The following is a 21,923-nucleotide window of genomic DNA, read 5'->3' as shown; positions in this document are numbered from 1 at the left end:
GTGTGTGTGTGTGTGTGTGTGTGTGTGTCCTGGGATAATCACGAGTTACTGTGTGTCTGGGATAGGAGTCCACTGCCCTCGTTGCCCTCAGGTTTTTGCCCCCTTGTTTGAATGACAGCCTGAGCATGCGTGTGAGCTTAAGGACGAGGCCTGCATTCTGGTGGCTGATGGCAGAACCCTAGGCAACTTTGCCCATCGTGTTGAATCTCCCAAGTTCATTCATCCCAAATCAGGTAAACCAAAGGAGGATGCTCTTTGGGGAGGAACACAAAGGCACAAGGCCTAGGTGCCTCTAATCACATACAATAATATTTACCAAAAAGAATTCCAGGAAACAGAAACCAGAAAAAAAAATTAGGTAAAATTAACCCCTAGTGTAAGAGGCCCCAAACAGCAGCTATACTTCAATATGAAACTTAACCAAAACTGTATTGGACTTACAGGTTGCTAGATTTGCTAGGCATTCTCTACAGCAGGGCTTAGAGCAAGGGGTGGGAGGTGACCAGACACCCCACCTGCTGGAGGCCTTCAGCAATGCCTGGATACACACATGCCTGATCTCCACCTGCAAAGTCCTCATGGGGAGTCACTCTTTTTAAATAAAAGGCAGAGACCCTACCACAAGCAATGTCCTTTGCTGAGCCTTTACCATACTTCTTCTCTCACCACAACTGTGCTGGAAGCTCATTACTTCCATCTTACAGCTGAGGAAACTAAGGTGCGGAGGAGACACGGGATTGCCCTTGGCTCCTAAGGCTGACTAGGAATTCCAGCCTCACTCTACCTGGCTCCAAGCTGCCATCCTGCTGGGTTGCTAAGCTTCCCTGAAGTTTGCTTTATCATTTGCTTTATCTTTCTTTTTTTTTTTTTTTTTACCCTTTTGGGAAAATTTAAAGTTTCTGTATCATTAAGAAAGCTGGGGCTTGGGGTCCGGGAGGACGGAAATGAAGGAACAGAGTGAACAAATGAATGTTGAAAATGAACTATACAATTTGTGGGTGGGGATGGGTGGGAAAAACTGGGACAGAGCAAGGAAAGGGGTGACCTTGTCCAAAGAAGAAATGTATTCTACCTGACTTATGAAACTGTCACTCCTCTGGATATCACCTTTATAATATTTTTTAAATGGGCTTAAGCTGTGCTTGAGTGACTATGCACTCACTCCTCAAAGGGGAAAAAATGCAGATTGGGGGGTTCCCTCCTCACCTAGATGCCCTTCCAGCCCAGGTAGGAGCAGAATGGAGGTGTGAGGTCCCCTAACATCACAGAACGCATGCGCACGACCTGCTCGTTAAAGATTCGAAGGAACAACTGGCAAAACCCACTGGCACTTCGATGTATATCCTGCACCCTACATAGATGACCTTGTCTGTGCTCTACTCTGAATCCCAGACAGAAGCTTCCAGATGTTGCTGGATCCCCAAACGACTAGTACCAAAGCCTGATGCACAGAAGGGGTCCCCCATGAATACTGACTAAATATAATGATTCTGGAATGTACCTCTGGACTGGAATACCCCAGTGTTGTGAGTCACAGCCAATGAACACAGCAGCAGCAGCGAGTTGTTTCGATAAGTGGTTTTATTATTGGTTAGATTTTACAAATTCTGATATTCGAACAGACTTCCACCTTAAAATTCTAAAACAACAAAGCAACCGTTGGAGGGGGGTTGGTTTTTTTTTTCTTTTTTTTTTTCAGGACTATTCAAAGTAACAAACTTTTTTTGTTATTTTTTGTTTGTTTGTTTTTTTACATTTTTGCTCTGGTCATAAATATACAGAGAGAAAAAGAGGGAGAGAAAAAAAATGAACAAGTTGTCCAAAGTATGGAGATAAAACAGTAATCCTAAGGCACGTAGCAGTCTTTAAAAATACAGAAGCTCTAGCCGACTTAAATTATTTGTTGTTTCTCCTCGCTCAGTCCATAAACTGTACATGGACACAAATGTTGTGTTTGCAGATAGATCTTCCAAGTACTTCATTCCTCAAAATGACACCGCTGGGATAGCTGGATATGCAATTATTTCATTTTCTTTTTCTTTTTTTTTTTTTTCCTTTGTATGTGTTTTGTTTGTTTGTTTGTTTTTCCAGGCGAGATCCTAAAAATGTGGTTAGTTGCTCAAAGCCTCTATTTTAAAATACACTTGGAATTCAAACTAACGATAATTTCTTTTTTAAAGAAATCGTGGGGCAAGGGGTCGGGAGGGGGTTGGGGGAACAAGGGGAGCGCCAGTCATTAGAAAAGGTTGGTAAGAGTCGTTTGTGAGGGGCTGTGGGGCTCGTGACCCTCCAGATTGCCAGGCACAGAAGTTAAGACAGACGTCACAGTCGGCAGAGCGGGGCTCGTCAAGTCTGTGAGGGTGGTGGGCGTGCTGGAGGGGCTGAGCGAGGCGTTGGACAGCTCGGAGGCCGGCCCCGACGGGGTCCCCGTCTGCAGCGAGGCATCTGTCGTCTTGTCCACGCCCGTGTTTTCCTGCCGTAAAAGGTTTCGCCTGAACTTGGCCCGGGCATTCTGAAACCAGACCTGCGTGGGTTGACAGGGAGGGAAGGGCTGGTTAAAGGAAAGGCTGGCACGCACTGCAGACCGGCCTGCGTGAGCTGCCATGCTGTCCCGAGGCGGATCCACCTCCTCTGGCCCATGGGGGTCCCCAGAGTCAGGTGCCATCACATGTGGTCCTCGATTAAATAAAATAACGACTTCCATTTGCTCAAACTGGTGATGACTGGGTTCCTCTTGCTGCGAGGAGTCTCTAACTCACTCTGACATATTGATACAGAGGCCTTGAAACATCACTAACCAGATGTGGCTGGCCTGCTGCAAAAAAAAAAAAAAAAAAAAAAAAAATCCCTGACAGACTTGAAGATTTAACCAGAAAAAAAGGGTATTTTATTAGTAAAAATTTTGGATGTGTTGAGTTAAACAAAAATATATTACTCAACTGTTTCTTTTTTACTTCTAGAAATCTGAAGATTTAAAGAAGTAGCTCGTGTCGCATTTCTGCCGGACACAGCCAACACACTAATTAAATCTTCCCCATTTTTCAGTCTCTAGAAAACACTAGAATGATAAGGGAGAGAAACCGGAGACAGCTAATAACAAGGAGTCACTAAAGGAAAGAAAAACAGCGAAGTTGCTGCCTCTTACCCAGCTGGAAAAGCCGCAGGCTATCCTGGGCCACTGAGATTCAAGTATCAAGGCAGGCAGAGGGGGCTCGGCTACCAGCTTATCACAAGGCCAAGGGGGTCGGATGGGCAGACCCCTCCCCAGCCCACCAACATCCCGATATCCATGTAGGAGGGAGGTGGAACAAGGCTCTGAAGGACATCTGAGCGTGGTGAAACAGACTGCAGGCTTACTTTCCTTTCTCCTGGGCTCCATCCATCCCTGTACGGTACCCTGAAACTCACCTACCCATCTCTCAAAATCCTACCCTGCCAACACAAGAGAGCCCCCTGCACTCAGAGGCCCAGGCAGTACCTTGGGGGTGGCCCAGGAAATCCAGGCCGCTGTGGGGGTGGAGGGGTTGTGCTTCCCAAAGACGGGGGCCCCTTCCCTTTCCTCTGCACGAAGGAAATGCCTGCCAGAAGCCTCCTCATAAAACAAAAGGCCTTGGGGAACTCTAAACTGGCAACTGGGGTGTCCAGTTGTATATTTCCAGATGTGTCTGCATCTGTCTGTCTTCTTAGTGTCTCAGGCAGGGGTGAGATGGGCCAACTCCTGCCTTCCTCCTTCTGGGACCACCCCAGCTGCAAAGGGCCTGTGGCCTCAAGCCTCCCTCTCCCCTTCCCCTCTTTAGGTTTCCTGACTCAATTAGAAGCACAGCCACAAGTCTTGGAGAGCAGAAGGAGACGCAGACCCTGTGCCGAAGCTTCTCCCCAGCATGCTGACTCCTTCCAAGAAGAAGGCACATTTCCCCTGGTACTCTGTGTGAAGCAGCCCACCACTCCTTCTGGGTGCTTCTAACACCACCCTTGACAAGCTCTTGGGGTCAGCAGGTCCTTCTCTGCTAGGCCAGGGGAAGACAAGTGTCCATCTTGGCTCAGAGAATGGCTGCTGGAGAAGATGGATGTTGAAAGCCCCCTCCCCCCCCAGACCCTCAGAGAGAGGAAGTGACGTCTTCACACTCCCATGCAGACCAATAATGAGAAAGGCCTTGGTGCCACCCCCTGGTCACTGCCCTGGCCTCCATGCACATGCCCCTCCACTCAGAGCTGGAGGAGGGAGCTCTGGGACGGGACACTGGGTCTTTGGGAAAGGCTGGAAGCTGCTGGCTACCAGCTGTTGGCTGTTTCTCAGGCGTTGCCCTAACAGTGCATGTATAAACAATGACACTATCTCCCATGGCCATCTGCTCGGCCTGGTGGGACCCAGGGCACTGGGAACCTGGTATATAAAAGTCCAGTGATTCAGAGCCAGGCTGCTCTGGGGATGCGGTGGTCTGCTTTTCCTCCTTGAGCAGAGCTTCAGCAGAACTTTCTCTTGATGTTTCAAAAGAATCCCCTTCCTAAGACGTAGTTGGGGCAGAGACCCTGTCCAAGACATTTTCATGACCCCAGGGATGTGACAGAGTGTGAACCAATTAAAGAATCAGGGATTGGGAGTGTGGCCCAAGTGGCAGAGCACCTGCCTACCAAGTGTGAGGGAAGCTCCCAGTTCAAATCCCAGTACCACCAAAAATAGATCGAGAGGCAGTTGGTTAATGGGAACAATAAAATGTATGCTGCATCTTTTATGGTTGTTCACAATGCTGCCCTGTAGCCCACACTGTCCTAGGCTAACCCTGTGACACAACAATTACATGCGTTCTAAGAGTATATCCATTCTGTAGATTTCAAATTCAAAAAAAGCCCCAGAGAAATTCAGTCACTTGCCAAAGGTCCCACACAAGTCAAGGTGACTAGAATCTAGAAGTGTTCCTTACAAAACATCCAAGATCTCCCTACCACCTGCCCCTGAGGAATGACTGAATACACAAGTGACTAAGTGAATGAACAACTGAATAAACAAACTGGTAAGTTACTAGGTACACTAGAAAGATCACTGCATATATCTTCTGGCCCTTGACTTGTCAGGTGACCTTAGGCTAGCCCCTTAGCCTTCTGGACCTGCCTCAGTTTCCCCATATGCAGAGACAAGGTTTGACCCATGCATGCCACATGATCTCTATGGCTTCTTGGGGTATGTGGTAAGGAGATGATCTTGGGGTATGTGGTAAGGAGATGATGGCTCTACCTACCCATCTTCTTAAAGCCACAGCCCTCTCTAGTCAGCCGCCACTCTCACTTAGCTGCCTCCCAAAGTGGTCTGGAGCTGAGTATTCGGGACCACAAGGCCAAGTTCAAGCACAGAATCATCAGGACTTAAGATGGTGCAGAGAGGATCCTCAGTAAGGCCTGAGTAGATAAAAAGTACCCTCGTGACTTGCCCCCTCCTCCAGCACTAGCTGTCTGTCCAAGCTTGTGTTTTGCTTGCAAAGCTCCTTTCCCAGAATCCTTTCATCATGGAGGCCATGAGAAGCCCCAGAGCGGTGGCTCACACCTTTATTCCTGACTACATGGGAAGCTGAAACTGGGGACAAAAAGAGTGTATGAGATCCCATCTCAACAAGGACGGCAAAAAGAAACAACTGAGCAGGATGGCTTGTGTCTACCATCTCAGCAAAATAGAAATATAAACAGGAGGATCACAATCTATGCCAACACAGGCAAAAGGTGAGAGACCCTGCTGCAAAAATAACCAGGGCAAAAAGGGTTAGGGGCATGGTTCAAGTGATAGAGTACCTGCCTAGTGAACACAAAGCCTTGAGTCCAAATCCTAGTCACACACACACACACACACACACACACACACACACACACACACACACACACACCAAGAAGATATCCCCTGGGCCCATCAAATCTCCACCTGGCATGCTAAGGACACCAGCCGAAAGATGAAGCTTCCTGCTCAAAGATGTGTATTAGAGAGAAGTGGTGCTGTGGCTCAATGTGGTTGAACACTAGCCTTGAGCTGAAGAGCTCAAGGACAGTGGCCAGGCCCAGAGTCCAAGCCTGACAGCCAACCAAAATAAATTAGTTAATAAATAAAAAAGATGTCCATTACAGCATTTTTATCATATTAATTCACTGAGGCATTTTAACAATCCTATGATGTAGGCTTGAACACTATTGCCCGTCGGCAAGTATGGAGACGGAGGTCCAGCCAGTAGGAGGTGGAAATGAGATGCAGGCTGGGTCCCGACCCTGGAACTTCACTTAAGCTCTCAACTGCACACTTGAGTTCCAGGTTCTGTGCCATTTACATGAGCACACACTCACACTCATTTTGCTAACCCATCCTATGTCTGTTCTGTTACCCTATGAACATTTTTTCTCCTCTTTTAAGTTTTTCTTGAAGAACTAAAAACTGATAAGAACTGGATTAGAAATCTGGAACCTTTGGTTCCAGCCCCAGACCTATGGCTGTTTTGGGTGAGTCACTCTTACTTCCTCTCCCCTAAAATGAGAGGTTCAGATCAAATGATCTAAAAAACACAGACCACAGTCCTGCAAAAACGATGAGCATGACAAAGATCATTTTACAGTGGGGAAACTGAGGCACTGTGAGATGTTGAAGCCAGTCCTCCTCCTTGGGGAGGCGCTCCCTGCCTCCGCCACCAGCCTGAGTCCCTGTGTTACAAGCCTTCCCTGTACCTACCTCTGTGGCACCTGCAGTTTTCTTTTTGCCTAGCACCTCTAGTTTCTTTTTTTTAAGGTTTAAAAGATTCAACCATCAACACCAAAACTGTAAACTAAGAATTCTGTGGCCAGATAAGACTTGGAAAGTCTTTGCTAGGTGCTGATGGCTCACATGTGTAATTCTAGCTATTCAGGAGGCTGAGATCTGAGGATGGCCATTCAAAGGCAGCTCAGGTCAGCAAGCCCATGAGATTCTTATCTCCAAAGAACCAGATAAAAGATGGAAGTGGGGGTGTGGCTCAAGCGACAGAGTGCCAGCACTGAGCAACAAAGCCAAGCAAGAGCACGAGGCCCTGAGTTCAAGCCCCTTATTTATGTATGTATTTATGAATGAATATATGTATGTATGTATTATGGACTATTCCAAATGCATAGAAAAAAATCTAGCAGTTGATCCAATCCTTTTGGATGCATATTTCACCAGGGCCACTCTCACTGTCCTGGTGACCACTGTATTCCCGGTGCTGAATGAGAATTCTCTGGCCCAGCCTTGAGTCAGCAGGTAGATAAGTATATTTGTAGTATAAGTGAGTCAACTCAGCTCCTGAGTTCTCATCTGTTAATGATAGCCAACTATTAATGTGAAGAATGTTTTGAAAATGTTGGTTAAAATGCATTTTCTTTCAAAGTGTCCCTATGGAAATTTTTCGCCCATCCAATCAAACCATCAGCTTATAACCCTGTCCCAATCCCAGGACATGTGGATATTCTGGCCCTTACCCAGCAAGGAATAGAGAAGAATGAATGAGAAGCATGTATGTGCTAAGGTATAATCTCTACACATTCTCAAGGCTTAAACATCACACAAGATTCTGTCCAGTGAACAGTGTGTCTCTGGGTCACCTTGCCCAACGACAGAAGTGTGAGTGTCACAGTTGTCATACTGCTGAGGATGACAAATGGGATCACTTTTTATGTAATCAGTGAGAGCTTGATTATTTGTTTTTGTTTGGTACTTGTGACCAGCTCCTTCCTGTACCCCCACCTGCAGCCAGATCCAAGGGGACAAGTCACAACCACGCACACTGTGACACTGCGGTACTCTGTAGATTGTGTTGTCTCAAGTACTCCTTGTGGCTTCTTGGTAAGGTAAGTATTACTTCTGTCCCCATTTTACAACTGGGGCCACTGACCATTCATTAAGAGGGAGAGCAAAATTTGAACATCAGGTCAGCTGACTCTAAATGCCAACAGGAAGGCCATGCATTAGATTCAGTGATAGCCTAGAAGCACCCCCACATATCCTCTACATCTGCGAACACAGCTCAACCTCAGTCTTGACCCTGACAGACTTTCTCTGAAGGGTTGAAGTGGGCTCTGATCTCAGGGGAGAGACCTTTAGGAGGCATACAAGGTCTAAAATAAGTGAGGAGGAACTGTTTTTGTGGTGCCAGGAATGGAACCCAGAGCTGTGTGCATGCTAGACCAGGGATCTACTACTGAGCTGCATTTCCAGCCCCTGCTTTTTGAGACAAGGTCTCACTATGTAGCTCAAGCTGGCTAGCTTCAAATGCATGGTCCTCCTACCTCTGCCTCCCAAGTGCTGAGGTTACAAGCATGCACCACGATGCCCATGAGGATGAATTATACAAAAGGACACCTACATGTGTCCCGGCAGGCACCATGCTGGAGCGGTCCCATTCTTTGTCCGACTCCTTCCTTTTTGCAGATAAGGAATCAGATCTGGAGAGAAAGGATTTAAAGCACTTAAATCCCACTGTGGATAACTAACTCAGAGAGCATATGAAGCAGTCTATTAGCTTCCAAAGCCATTTCACCATCTGCCTTGCCTTCAAACTGTTGCCACTCCGAGTTCTCCAGATAGCCCACTAGCAGTCAGGGCAACTATGAGCAAGCCCTACCCTGTCAATGCCTGTAATCTGTAACAGATTCATCTTAGCATGTCTTAAGCATCTCATCTGTAAAACAGGCAGGAAAATATTAAGGAAAGGTAGCTAGAAAGATGCTTTTCAAATTGCCGTATAATGGTGAGAAGCTATGCTGTTAGACCTCATTAAGGATTTGTGCAGGAGAGTTGAGGCCCGGGAAGAAAGGAGAGAACAGTGTTGCCCTCTGACTTTCCTGGAACATAACAGGTCCTAAATGAGGCTTACACTCAGAGACATTAGTTCTGGGTTGGCTGAGGGGAAAGCCCTACCTACATCCATTGGTCAGACAGTACTGAGTTCAGCTCTGCTACTTACAAAACAAAATGTGACTGTGGGCAAACAGAAATCAACCAGGCCTCAGTGTTCTCTCCTGCATGGTGGAGGAGGAGGGATCGTAATGCTGGACACAGAAATCAGATGGGTGGTCTCCCCGCTGAATTCCCCCATTACCCTTTCTCAATTGATCCCACAAGGGGAGAACGGCTGCGGGGGACTCTGTATCTAATGGATGGACTTCTACAGTGATATTTAGTTAGATGACAGAGTAAGAGAGAACTAGGTTGGAAGTCTCACTTGTTCCTAAGCCAGGCTAACAGAGACCAACTCCTCACTTGAAACTCGAGTCAACCATGGGTAGGGAATCTATTTATTTTAATCTGGACAGATGGGAGCCTCTCCCACCTGAGTTCTCATGGTGCCCTTCTTACAGCCAAGCAAGCGATGGTTCAGAAAAGGAAACTAATTTGTCTAAGACACAGTCAGAGAACTGAGCCCAAGTCTCCCTAAACCCACTCTGCTGGACTCCAAGTCTCTGTTCAAGCTTCTGCACACAATTAACTGAGCCAACCTCAACTCCCAACACTAGGCTCAGCATCTGGATAGAGGGGGTGGCAAACTATCCCACTAACCACTGAAAAGTGGTTAGTGGATTCTCAGGCCAGACTGACCCAGGACTGAAGGGGTTCCAAGGAGAGTCCCTGACCTAGGAAGCAGACCAGGGGTACTGAGGCGTTGACCTTGTGCCAGTGACTGCCCAAGAGCCCAGGCCAGCGGGACTAAGGGCAGCCAAGACTCAGCCCCTCCTCTCCCAGTGCCAGGGGTGGGTTCAGAGAGGTGCACTGGCATCTCATTGGCCCTCCCTCAACTCCCTTGCCCCAATCAAGGGCCAGGAGTCCTATGGGTGATTAGGGAACTGCTGACTCCTGATTTGCATTTGGACACAATCCCAACCTGCCCCTGCTCACCACCCCACACAAGTTTTGGGTTGGTGTGATTTCTGACAGACTCACAGGAACTTTCTTAGGTCCACTGTGCAGCCCCTGGAGTGGGTTTGTCCCTGTCACCCCCTCTCCATCACCTTCTAAGCTTGGTCTCTAAAATGTGGAGCTGAAGGGTAAGTCAGAGTGTCCTGGGCTGGATCTCAGCCTCCACCTTGCCCCCTTGAGCTCGCCAGCAGGTCAGTTCAGCTCATCTGAAAATGTGCATTGCACAGGGTGCCACTCATCCTGTAGGGCTCCAGCCCAGAAAACATGAGGCCCCCTGAAATTAAGCTCTATTACCACAGGAAAAAAAAATATACCACTATTACCCTAGCCACATGTCTTAAAGAGTAAATGTGTTAAACTAAACCTGCTACAAAAAAGAGATATTCTCCTGCCTTGTATGACAGGGGAAACTGAGGACTAGCAACCAGATCATTCATAGGCATTAGTTAGAATCAACTAATTGATTCCATGTCATTATTAGCCAGCCTCCATTGAGCTGAAATACTGACGTCATCTCAGTGGCGCCTCCTCCTAATCACACTGTAGCACTGGTGATTTATTGTGCACATTTCACATGTGGAGAAACTGAGGCTTAAAAGGGTTCAGCAGCTTTCTCCGGACCCCAAAATGAGTAAGAGAAAGAGCAGAAGATTTGAGAATTATTAGCTGAAGCTGGTGCCTTAAGCTTGGGTTATGCAAAAGCATGAAACCTCCCTCAGGCTAGAGTTCCCCATACCTTCGGGGCTATGGAATTCTGGTGAAAGTTCTGTATCCTGTCTATCAAGAAGGTCCTCTCATATACACAAAAGTGATTCTACTCAGACTAATAGCACCCTGAGGTACTAAGGCACAGCCTTCGATACAACCCAACCTAGAGGCTCTGTGGCATACCACACCATCACCAAACTGGTTTCCTAGGACGTCTGGGAAGTAGCTAAATAAACAAACAAATAAACAAATAAGTCAGGAAATAGATGTAGAGAGATGTCAGGGGGGGAAAAAGAGGAGAGAGACAGAAGGTAATAATGAAATCCAACTAGAGAGCGCAGTGGGGAGAGCAAGGAGCAGGTGCTACCAAGCCACCTTACAGAGATGCTTTCCCATGGTGCCACAGGGAGAGGGCTCTGGATTGATTTGAAATGATCCAACTTTTTAAAGTGTGTGTGTGTGTGCCTAAACTGGGGCTTGAACTAAGAGCCTGGGCACTGTCCCTAAACTTTTTCACTCAAAGCCAATACTCTATCATCTGAGCCACAGCTCCACTTCAGGCGTTTTATTGGCTAATTGAAGATAAGAATCTTACATACTTTCCTGCCTGGGCTGGCTTTGAACCGTACTCCTAAGTAACTAGGATTACAGGCAAGCATGTTGTGCTGCGCATCACTTGATTAACAAATAGTAACTATGAATTATTTACAGCAAGAAGAAACCAAGTATAGAGACAGACGGGACAGAGGACCACATAGAAAAATTTCCAGGGAGAAACAGAGGGAATACAGCAGTTGAAAGAAAAAAAAGATTCAAATTCAAAGAGGTGCTGAGGAAAGGGAGAAAGAAGGCGGCAGACCTAGGATGGAAGGTTCTCCCAAGGCCATGCCAGTGAGGGCTTTGGACTCTGAGCCCTGGTGACACCCCAACCCCGCTGACCTGGAGGACCCGCTTGGTGAGGCCGGTCTTTTGCGCGAGCTGCTTCAAGTCCTTGGCGTCAGGGTTGTGGTTAATGGCAAAATAAGACTTCATGGTCCGAAGCTGGTGGTGTTTGAAGGAGGTGCGCATGCGCTTTGTCTTCTGGCTGCTAGGGTAGGGCTGGTCGCGGTCCAGGTGCTCTGCGTCGTTCTCGTTGCAGCTCAGCGCTGGGAAAGGATGCAGAGGCGGCAGGTGAAATTTCCTGACCCTGTCCGTCGCCAATGCCAAGTCCACAACCTCTCCACCCACTCCCAAGCATTTCTTACCATGCTGAGTGCTCACCCCACTGGATTGGACATATGATTCCCATTTTATAGATGAAGAAAAGGAAGAACCAAGAGCATGACTTGCCAAGGGTCAATGAGCTAGGCAATGCAGGATTCAACCCCAAACCCTTCTGAGCCATCGTGTTACAAGAATAATCCCAGTAGCAGCTGTGGCAATAACAGCTACAACTTGTTGATGGCTTCTTGGGCTCTGGATGATGTACCAAAAGACTTGCCCCCTTCCCATTTCTGTTGAATCCTTAAAACCATCTCAGGAAGCAGGTATAAGTTTCCTTACTAGAGATGTTGAAACTGATGTTCAGAAAAGGAAGTCACTTGACTGTGGACTTAGCAGCTCAAGTCTCTGAGAGTACACTTCCTGTTTTCCCCACATTCTCCAAGGAAAAAACCAGCTGTCTCCATCTCCCTCTCCAGGGTCTGGCACTGGTACCCAGGAGTCACTGAATGACAGAGAGCCTCACACTCATTTCATTTCTACCAGTTCCCACACCCCCAAGTACAGAGCAACCCCTGGGCTTCAGACACTTGAGTCTAAGGTTGGAAATTGCATTCTGTAGTTTAATCCTCACCGTTGCCCCATGAGGTGGCTGTTTCCTAGTTTTACAAACAGAACAAATGAGGCTCTGGGAAGTGAAGTGAACCGTGGCTGCCTCATAGAGAGAGTGGTAGAATTCTTACTAAAAAGGAAAGGAGCTTGGAGGAAGCAACAAACATATACTAGACACCTATCTTAGGTTTCACTTTTAAAAAGTCATGGTGCCATCACCACGTTTCCCATTTTAGAGTTGAAGGACCCAAGGCTAAGGGAAACAGAGTCACACACCAGTGGGTCGGCTGAACCTAGATTGAACATTTCAACCCCATCTCCATCCCTAACCACAAGGAGCCTCACCAGGGCCTGGGTAAAGAAGGGACTATGGGTAGAAACCTTGGATCCCAGAAAATTGCTCAGGCGAATGTGACCCTGCAGAACCCTTTCGTGTTATTTAAGACCATTCCGCCTCGGAGAAAGCCTTAAAAAGAAAGTTCCATCTCAGTCACCCTAAAGTGGGGAAACTTGTGCCATATCATTTGCCCCTAATACAGGTGTCAGATTTAGCAAATAAAATTACCCACACCATCCAATTTAAATGTCAGATACATAACAAATTAATTTTACACTATGTCCCAAAGATCGAATAGGACCTATCTGTACTAAAGTTTTATTTGTTTTGCTAAAGTTTCAAATACTACATCTATGCTTTAAAAAAAAAAAGAAAAAGCTTACTTGTGTATCTGAAATTCAAATATTACCCAGCACATACGTATACTAAAAAGTATCTAAAATTCAAATACTGCATGAGATGTACTTTTAATAACCTTTTACTTATTATTTGTCCAAAATTCAAATTTAAGTGGCCATCCTGCATTTTAACATGTGAGGCCAGCTACCTGAGAAACACTCTCGCTCTTTCTGGGATCCACTCTCTCCCCAGGTCCAGGTGACCCTGTCCCGTGGAGAACATTTGCAAGATTAAGGTCTTGTGAATGTGAAGCTGTAAGCTAGGGACTACACCACCTCAGGGTCCTTTTCCACCACAAGCAGGTCCCCATGTCTCCAAGCGGTGTTCCACCTAGAGCACCCAGAATGTAAGATTTAGACAGGATCACAGAGGACACCAGACCCCATCCTAGGATTCTGCACTGAGCCGGCTGAGGCGACCCTCCTCCCTCCCCAAGTCCCCAGCTCCATAGGGGTGGGGCAGGCCTCCCCACGGGGGATCTGAGGGCCCAGCCCTCCACCCAGCCCCCACCTGGGCAGCTCTGCTGTTAATGAGCTCCGTGGGGACCCCAGCGCCCCGTGGGCCCAAGGGATGTGCCCTGAGTGAGGCCTATGTGGGGTGGAAGGGGGGAGAGAAAGAGCAGAGAAAGAAGAAGCACGCAGAGGTAGAAAGAAAGGAATGAGATAGAAAATGAGAGGGTAAGGAGAGAAAAATGAACGGAATCGTGGATAAAAGAGGAAAGACAGAGGGCTGTGGAAACCAGGAGAAGAAGCTGGGAGAGACAGTAACAAAAACCGAAGTAAATCAGGAGATAAATAAATATTGGAGAGGTGGGAGGGGGGGGTCCCTCCCATAAGGGGCAATATGTGGCCTGTTGACAGACCTGGATCCCAAGGCTGAGGAGCCCCTAGCCCTGGCGAAACATGTTATTGGCCAGGGAGTAAAGGAATCAAAAAGAAGAGAGGAGGGAAGGAAGGGAAGAATCGGCCCAAGGAGGCTCGCTCGGCCCAGGCCATCTGGCCGGGAAGCGGGCTTCGCTTTGGGAAGGGGTGAGGTGGAGGAGGTGGCCTCAGGGCCCAGGTTTGGCCAGCGCCCCGACCCCCTCACTCCTGGCCCCAGTGTCTGGGGGCCCCCTGGTCGCGATTCCCCAAGATCGGATCCGGGGAGAAGCGAGGGGCCGAGGAGAGGGGGAGGACCCAGGCTTTCTCTCTCCTTTTTTTTTTTTTTTCCTCTCAATTAGGCCGATTCAATGGAGCTAAAGAGCTCGTAAAATCATGAATAATTTACTCGTGATCTGTTATTAACCCATCGGGTTTCGAGCTCTTGTCGCTGGGACTGAACCTGTAATCAAATCTGACTTCGCCTCATTTTACTAAAGACGAGATTGTAGGTTCAATTGTCTAAATAATGGATTGGAATCAAATCAGTAATTACGCCGCCAGGCACACACACACACACAAAGCTGGGGGCTGGGGGAGGCCGGGAGGCCGGGGCGTCCGGCCGGTCTGCGCGGGACTCCCGCAAGCCGTGGCGCGCAACCCCCCGGAGTGCAGTGCGCGGCCGGGGACCCTCGCCGGCGCCGGCGGCTTTCGGGCACCCCTGCCCCACGGCAGCCCCGCTCGCGTGGGGGCGAGGTTTCAGTTTGGCCTCCGGGACTGGGGCAGCGGCTCCCTGACCGGAGGGGGTGCCTGGGAGGAGTGCGGGAACCCCCTGCCCCGGAAGGACTCACCGACCCAGCGGGGGCTCCCCTGCAGTCCGAGCCCTTCTCCCCTAACCGCGGCGCCCCGGCGTCCGCCCCCAGCGCCCCTTCCCACCCGGCCTCCAGCGCAGCAATCGCCCTTGGCGGGACCGTCCCCCAGAAAGATCGGCTTTGCAAGGTGTCGGGGTGCCTGGCCCCTGGATGCGGGACACTTCCCACGGACAAGCCGTGGGTGCTCACCGACGGAAGCACGCACCCACACGCACGGACACTATCCCCGCACACGCCGCCCGCAGAGCGCGGTCCCGGCCCCGGCTTTCCAATCCCAGCTGCCCCGTGGCCCGCTCCGCGGCCCGTTCCCTCCGGCCGGAGCCCGGAGGAGAGGGAGGGGAGGAAGCCGGACCTAGGGAGGCCCGACTGGGCCCCCGCGAGGTCTGGGAGTCACCCTCTTTTCCCAACTTTGCCCCGGGAGCCCCGAATAAAGCGCCCCGCACCGCCATCGCCCGTCGGCCGCCCGCCGTTCCTTCCAGTCGTGGGAGGCCCGGACCAGGCCGGAGACGCACGCAAAGGCACAATGAAAGAGAAAAGAGAGACTAGAAAGAAAAAGAAAGACATGGGGCCCGAACGAAACCGTGGTGGTAGACTATAGGGTCTCCTATGTGGAGAGGTCTGAAACTCAGCTCCCAGCCCCATCTGCCCCGCGTCTCACGGAGAGGGTGAAGGGTGAAAGGCAAAAAGCAAAAAAATAATAATAATAATAATAATAATAATACATATCCAGACCAGAATTCTCTTTTTGCAAAATTCCAAACAGGCTGCTAAACCTGTGTGCCCAGGAAAACAAACCACTCCCCACGCACCAGCTTCCCTGGGAGAGCCCCTCACTCCAAGCCCTAGGCTCTGCTTCCTTCCCAAGCTGATACATAGGCACGGCCTGGACTAGATTTACTGTTTTGTTTTCGAGATGTTGGGAGATGAGGAACGGAAATTTAGGAGAATCGCAGATCTTACATCCCTGAGCCTCTCTCTGCCGCTTCACCATTTACCAAATCACCGGCCGCATTTCCCTGCAGTTTAGCCCCCACGGTTCTCTAACACGCAATTTCGTTGGATCGAAAAGAGATCACTCCAGCAGACCCCCACTTCTGCCCCTCCCTAGCCACCTCAGACTTTTTAAGATCAAAACAATCCCCGACGACTTCTCCACTGTAGCCCCCCTAAAAGTCTCGGGTTTGTTGTTTTTAACCCAACTTTTGCATTAGACTAAGAGGGAAAGGAGGAAGAAAACTAAACCTCAGGAATCTGATGCTGTCGCAAACGAAAGAGAGAAAATAATTGCAAATAAACTCTATTTCGGAAGCCCGGAGAGTCATAAACCTTTCCGGGACCTGCAGACTTCGGGCAGATGTTGAAGATTCAATTTGCTGGGCCTCAGAAGCTCGGCAGCTGTCCGGAGCCGCGAGGGGACGGGAGAGGGCAGAAATGGGGAGGGGGGGCTAGTTTTCAAAGACACCGGAAATACGAACCGACCCTCCACCTCCACTGCACACACACACACACACACACACACACACACACACACACACACACACCCCAAAGCCAGGCCTGCTCCGGTCTCCTCCCAAGCAGGCCTCCTCAGAGGGTCCGTGCCCTTGCCCCAGCAGGCGCCAGGAACTGGGAAGGAGCCCAGGGAGACCTGGCGGTGTGAAAGGGCTGGGCCCGCACAATGACCCAGAGGTCTGGCTCATTAAAGGTTCCAGAGCCCAAGTTCCCAGAGCCGGCTGCCCCCAGGACATTTCACACTACCCGGCTGTGCACCAAGCCCTTCTTGGGTGCCTTTGGCCACCATGGGCCCCTTCTCTTGGGACCCTGGAGGTCCCGCCTAGCTCCACTATCGTGGCTGCAGCTCTGGCCCTTAGCTGTACCATCCCAGAGCCTGTTTAGTGTCCAAGCTGCGTCCTTTCCTTACACTTCCTTGCACTTACGGTGATACAAGTCTGGGTGAAAAGGTCCAAACCCAAAAGCTGCCTCCAAAACAATTATTTCTCAGAGACCAGGTGCTGCACCTTGTCCTGCACCACTACTCTTGGGATGGGCATGCAGAGGCTGGCCCAGAGGGCCATCATCCCTTCTGCCCAGGCCATCTGGTGCTCAGGGCCTGGGCTGAAGGCCAGAGTACCCCCTATATGCCCAGTACACTGAGATACACGCTACGTTGTCTACACCACGCACATTCCCCCAACCCGACGGGGGCGCTCAGTGCACCTCGAACTCACCAGCATTGTAGGCTGCCAGATCCGCCCCAGGGCCTGGGCTCTTGCGCTTCCTCGGCCTCCCCTTCTGCACAGTGCCCACACCATTGTAGTAGGGTAGACCCAGCGGGTTGGCCCCTGCTGCGCCCAATCCTGCACTCTTGGCTGCGGCCGCTGCTGCAGCTGCAGCTGCCACGTCGGCATGGTTGAAGTGCGCGGGGTACTCGCCCTGCAGCAGTGCCTCGAAGTGCAAGCGGCAGTAGACCAGGCTGTCCTTCATGCCGAAGTGGTCGCCCGTGGTCAGCATCTTGTTACACGTGGTGCACGTGAAGCAGTTGAGATGATAAACCAAGTCCCGAGCGCGCATCACCATTTCCGAGGCTGAGATGCCCAAGTGGCAGCGGGCACAGCGCTGCACGGAGAACCGCCTGTAGGGACCATGGAGGGAGGGCATTGTGGGGACAAATGGTTCACTACCCACCCCCATCCCTCCTCCAGGTTCAGCTGCAGCCACTGGGGGAAAATTCCCTCTTTAAGATGGACAGCCTGCCCTTTATTTGGAGAATCAGAGTGAAAGGGAACTAGATTCTGAGACCCAGGCCTGGGTTTATGCAGAAATTTTTGCTTAATCTTTTTCACATCTACAAGAGCTTCTACTTTACCAACAGTCTGAGCAAGCCCTAGGAATGCTTTCATTTGGAAGTGGGGTAACAACCCCACCCCCACCCCTTCCTCAACTTCTGGCTCCATTCTCCAGACTAGCATCTAAGAAACCTCCAACCCATTGCAAATAGGAAGACACACAGAGCAAGTATGGAAAGACCCTAACCCTAACCTAGAGAGCTGGAGAAAGAGGGCACTGTGGAGCCTCAGTGACTCTTTTAATTCTTTAGTTCTGGCTCTTTAATCCTGGCCAGCTTTATGCCCATTTCCCCCCAAAGACCCAGAAACGCATAGCCACCCCAGCTGTTTCCTCCAACTTTGTTTTACACCCAACCCAGACTGCCTGGGGTTCAGGGGATGTCTATCCAACTCCTGTGGACCCAAGAACCTTCAGAGGGAGAGGGATATAAGGACTCCCCCCAAGCTTACTTATGATCTAACCTCTGAAGGGAACAATATCTGCTTTTCTCTGGTGCCTCCACTTTATGAGCCTTTCCTAGAGCTACCCATATTGCTTCTTGAAATTTGTGCTGGTGTGCTAAGGTCCTGAGTACAATAGCCTCTTTGGGGACGGGTGGGAAAGGGGGGGACCAGCTTGATGAGGAGGGGGGAACTGAAGGCCAGTGGCCCTGGATAGGGGGCTACCTGTAGTAGTCTTCCTTGCAGTAAATGCTGCCATCCTTGCTGAAGCAGGTGAGTTCGGACTCCAGGTTGAGCTTGCACTCGCAGCACTTAAGGCAGCGCATGTGCCACTGCTTGTCCACCGCCAGCAGGTAGTAGCGGTCGGAGATCTTGCCCCCGCAGCCCGCGCACAGCGCAGCACGGTCACTACTGATGGACGGCATGGTCTGTGGAGGGAGGAAGGCGGGAGACCCGCCGTGCCTAGGTCAGATTGTGGCTGCTGCACACCAAGAGACTGGCACCCGCAGCTCCCTCGGTGGCCTGAGCTAGCCTGCAACACCTAAGGAGGCTCACTGGACCGGCAACAAGACTGCCTCTGCCCCAAAAGGCCAGAATGTAGTCGCTAAGCCCTTTAGCCAGCCCAGCTCTAGGAAGCCACGGGCCTAAGCCCCAGGATCCTCTTCTCCAGCCTTAAGTCTCTCTCTTCCTGTCCTCCTTTCCCTTTCTCCCTCCCCCCCCCCAAAAAAAACAGCTCAGGTTTTGTCCAGGGAGTGAGACTGGGAGCCTTGGCAATCCCAGTCAAGCCCTCCAAGGAAATTCCTCAAACTGTTTCTTAAAAAGAGTTCACCAACTGGGCCTCAGAAAAGGGATGAGGTGACTATTAAAAGTCACTTTCTACACAGCCTCCTCTTCCCAGAGGCAACAGTTTCTGGTCCCCATCCCAGATGATCTGTGGATCCATGGACCAAAGGTTTGAGGCCTGGGCAAGTCCGGCAACTTCTGGTTCCTCTGCCACACCAGGCTGGGGCCCTCTTAGGTCTTGGGAGATAAGTGGGGGTATACAAAGGCACCCTCAAAGTCTCTGGGTGCAGGCTCAATCCCAACCCTTCCCTGACCAAACTGAGGAGTACAGAAGGTTTAAAGGGCGGGGGGGGGGGGGAGGGAAGAGGTTAGCGATTGAAAGGCCACTAGGCTGCAGCCCTTGCTCTCTGAGCTAGCAGAGAAAGACGCTTCGGCCGCGCTCCACACCTCCTCGGCCTCTAAAGGTCACTTCTGGGCCGCTACTTGGGCAGCGTCTGCCTGTCTGGCCTCGGGGGAGGTCTGGGGCCAGACACTGGCTATTTGGGGCTGGGCGGCCCGAGCCAGGTATAGAGGAGCAAATGCAGTCTCCTTCCGCCAGTGAGAGCCAGGCCGGAGCCTGAACTCCCCGCTCTGGGTCTGGCCAGGTCCGGCCGGCCAGGGGAGCCGGGACACGATCAACGAAAAGTACTGGCCCACAAGTCTACAGTCTCAGAAAGTGCGCTCGGAAGGGATCCCCGCGTGCCCGGAGACGGGGAGCGACCTCGGCCGGCTGGAGCCCCGGGGCTCCCGGCTGATTCGCCCTTCTCAGGAGGCGCGGGCGGCGGCGACGCCGGCAGCCCGGAGCCGAGTGGTGGCAAGGAGGCGGTGGTGGACCGGAGCGCCCCGGCGAGGTAAGAAGGGAGTCGCCCGGGCCGCGGGTGGGACCTCGCTCCCACTTCGGGAGAAACGCTTGCCTACACCCTGGGAGGGGACGAGATTTCGGTTTCAACCTTGTTTCCCTCCTCCGCCCCAGCTGCCCGGTTTCTCCCGAGCCTGGAGCTCCGGGCCTTGCATGCTGTCCGAGGATTCCCCCAGCGCTCAGTCCCGTGCGGCACGAAGGACTCTCCCCAAACTTCGGGGAGCAGAGGCGCTGACCGACCGACCCGGCCGGGTCCCAGCTCTCAGTCCCAACTCCACAGCCGCGCGCCTACCGTCTCGGTGTCGCCGCGGTCGATGGCGGAGCTGATGGCGGGAGCCTCGCTCTTGGCCCTGCGGTCCATCTCGTCGATGACCCCGTGCACCTCGGGGCCCGACAGACTGTGGAACAGCATCGCGGCGGGACCGGCGGGGCCGGGGGGCGCGACTCCTCCGACGAAGGGCTTGCCCCTCCGCCTCAGCTGCCTGGCGCTCCTGGCGCTAACGGGCCCAGTGCATCGCCACAGCGGCCCCGGCCCCGCCCGAGCTCGGCTGAGCCCCCAGGCCGGGCTCCGGGGCCCGGCGCCCGCGGGCCAGGACGCCTCCCGCCCAGGCGTAGGGGGCAGCTACATCGCGGGGCGCCCGGGCTGCGGCGCCAAAGCCAGGGTCACCGGAGCACCGAGTGGGGCGGGGATGGGGGGACAGGAGATGAGGGCAGAGGTCAGCGCCCGCCGTGGGCGCTTTCACGCCGCGGGCATCGCCCGCCGGGCTTCGGCGCCTAGGGCGCAAAGCAGGGGCGCAAACTCTGCCCCTGGCGGCGACGGCTGTGGTCGAGGTTCACCCAGGAACAGCTAGGTGCCCGCGGCGGCCCAGATGCCAGGACCCTTCCTCTCCCTGGGGTGTGCCCCCAGCCAAAGGCAACCCTCCTGGGCGCGGAGTCGGTGACTGGAGTAGGGTTTTCTCCTAAGCCAGCGAGCCGAGCCGAGCCACCGGGAGAATTGGAGAGGAGGAGGAGGAAGAGGAGGAGGCGGCGGAGGAGGAGGTGGAGGAGGAGAAAAAGGAGGAGGAGCAGAGTGGGAGGAGGAGCCGCCGGCCGCGGGCCCAGCCGCGCGCAACGCTCTCCAAGCGCGCGCCGAGCCCAGCCCCGGCTCTGCAGTCCGCGCCAGCGCAAGCCTCCGCGCCTTTTCTACAGCCGCGCCTGACATCACGTCCTGCCGCCGTGCCATTGGCCACCCGGCGCCCCAGGCCCTGGCAGCGCGTGCTCCGGAAAGGCGGGAGAGGGAGGGGAGAGGCAAGAGGAGGAGAGAAGAGATGGTGGGAGCTGGTGGGCGAGGCTGGAGGAGGAGGCGGGAGGGAGGGAGGAGGGAGAGCGCGGGGTTTGGAGTTTTTAAGCGACCGAACAGTTTCCTGAGATTTCATCGGGAAGGAAAATTAATCCTCTCTCCTCGCTGTCTCCGTCCTAAGAAGGAACAGCCAAAGGATGCACGAAGAGCCTCCCCTTGGCCTCGGGCACTGTCTGGGGAGGCCAGTGAAGGCAGGCCTGGGGCAGTTGCAAGGGCCTTTGGCCACTTCCCACTGAGCTGGGCCTTTGGCCCAGGCTTCGAGCCGCGGGGCCGTCGACGGCGGCCCAGGCCTCCTGGGGACCTAGCTGAGCCCGAAAGGAGAGGGCCAGCGGGAGTGAGCAAGCACTCCTCGCTCCAAGCAAACTAAAGCCCAATAGTCGGCCAAGTGGATAGCTCCTCTTGCTATACACTGGGAAAGTGCACTTTAAAGCTTGGCTATAAGAACTCTGAAAAGCAAGGAGTTCACATCCTAGCGTTCCCATTACCAGCAAGGAAATCTTAAGGAAATGACTTAGCCTATCTCTCCCATGTTCCATTTCCGAGTCTTTCAATGAGAAACAAGAAGTTCCTCTGCACAGACGTGATGAGTGAAAGAGATCATGGATATAAAACGCCTGCAACATGGTAGGCACTCCAGACTCTTTCATCACTGCCTCTTTCCCCTCTCTGGTTAAAAACTTTCTCACTCTGAGGTACATCAGTGAGGTTTTAAAAGACCACAGACCCATCCTCTGGCTAT

At 51.9% G+C, this 21,923-nt stretch overlaps 1 protein-coding gene across 2 annotated transcripts; it reads right to left on the bottom strand.

Annotated features, from left to right (window-relative positions):
- Window positions 1-2,236: 2,236 nt before the first annotated feature.
- Window positions 2,237-20,257, bottom strand: Lhx2 (LIM homeobox 2). 2 transcript variants are annotated; one of them, XM_048352793.1, is made up of 5 exons: window positions 20,138-20,257; window positions 18,390-18,592; window positions 17,102-17,509; window positions 11,543-11,741; window positions 2,237-2,524 (listed from the first exon to the last, which is right to left on the bottom strand). In XM_048352793.1, the coding sequence occupies exons 1-5, from the start codon at window positions 20,255-20,257 to the stop codon at window positions 2,237-2,239; spliced, it is 1,218 nt and encodes a 405-aa protein (XP_048208750.1). The 2 variants fall into 2 exon arrangements, with proteins under 2 accessions (XP_048208750.1, XP_048208741.1); XM_048352784.1 differs by having other exon boundaries at window positions 11,543-11,748; window positions 17,106-17,509.
- Between the last annotated feature and the right edge of the window lie 1,666 nt (window positions 20,258-21,923).

This window comes from Perognathus longimembris, chromosome 1 (assembly GCF_023159225.1).
Source record: "Perognathus longimembris pacificus isolate PPM17 chromosome 1, ASM2315922v1, whole genome shotgun sequence".
In the NCBI taxonomy this organism is placed as follows: Eukaryota; Metazoa; Chordata; class Mammalia; order Rodentia; family Heteromyidae; genus Perognathus; species Perognathus longimembris.
Note: the sequence above shows the minus strand (reverse complement) of the source record. Positions and strands in the feature narration are given on the sequence as shown.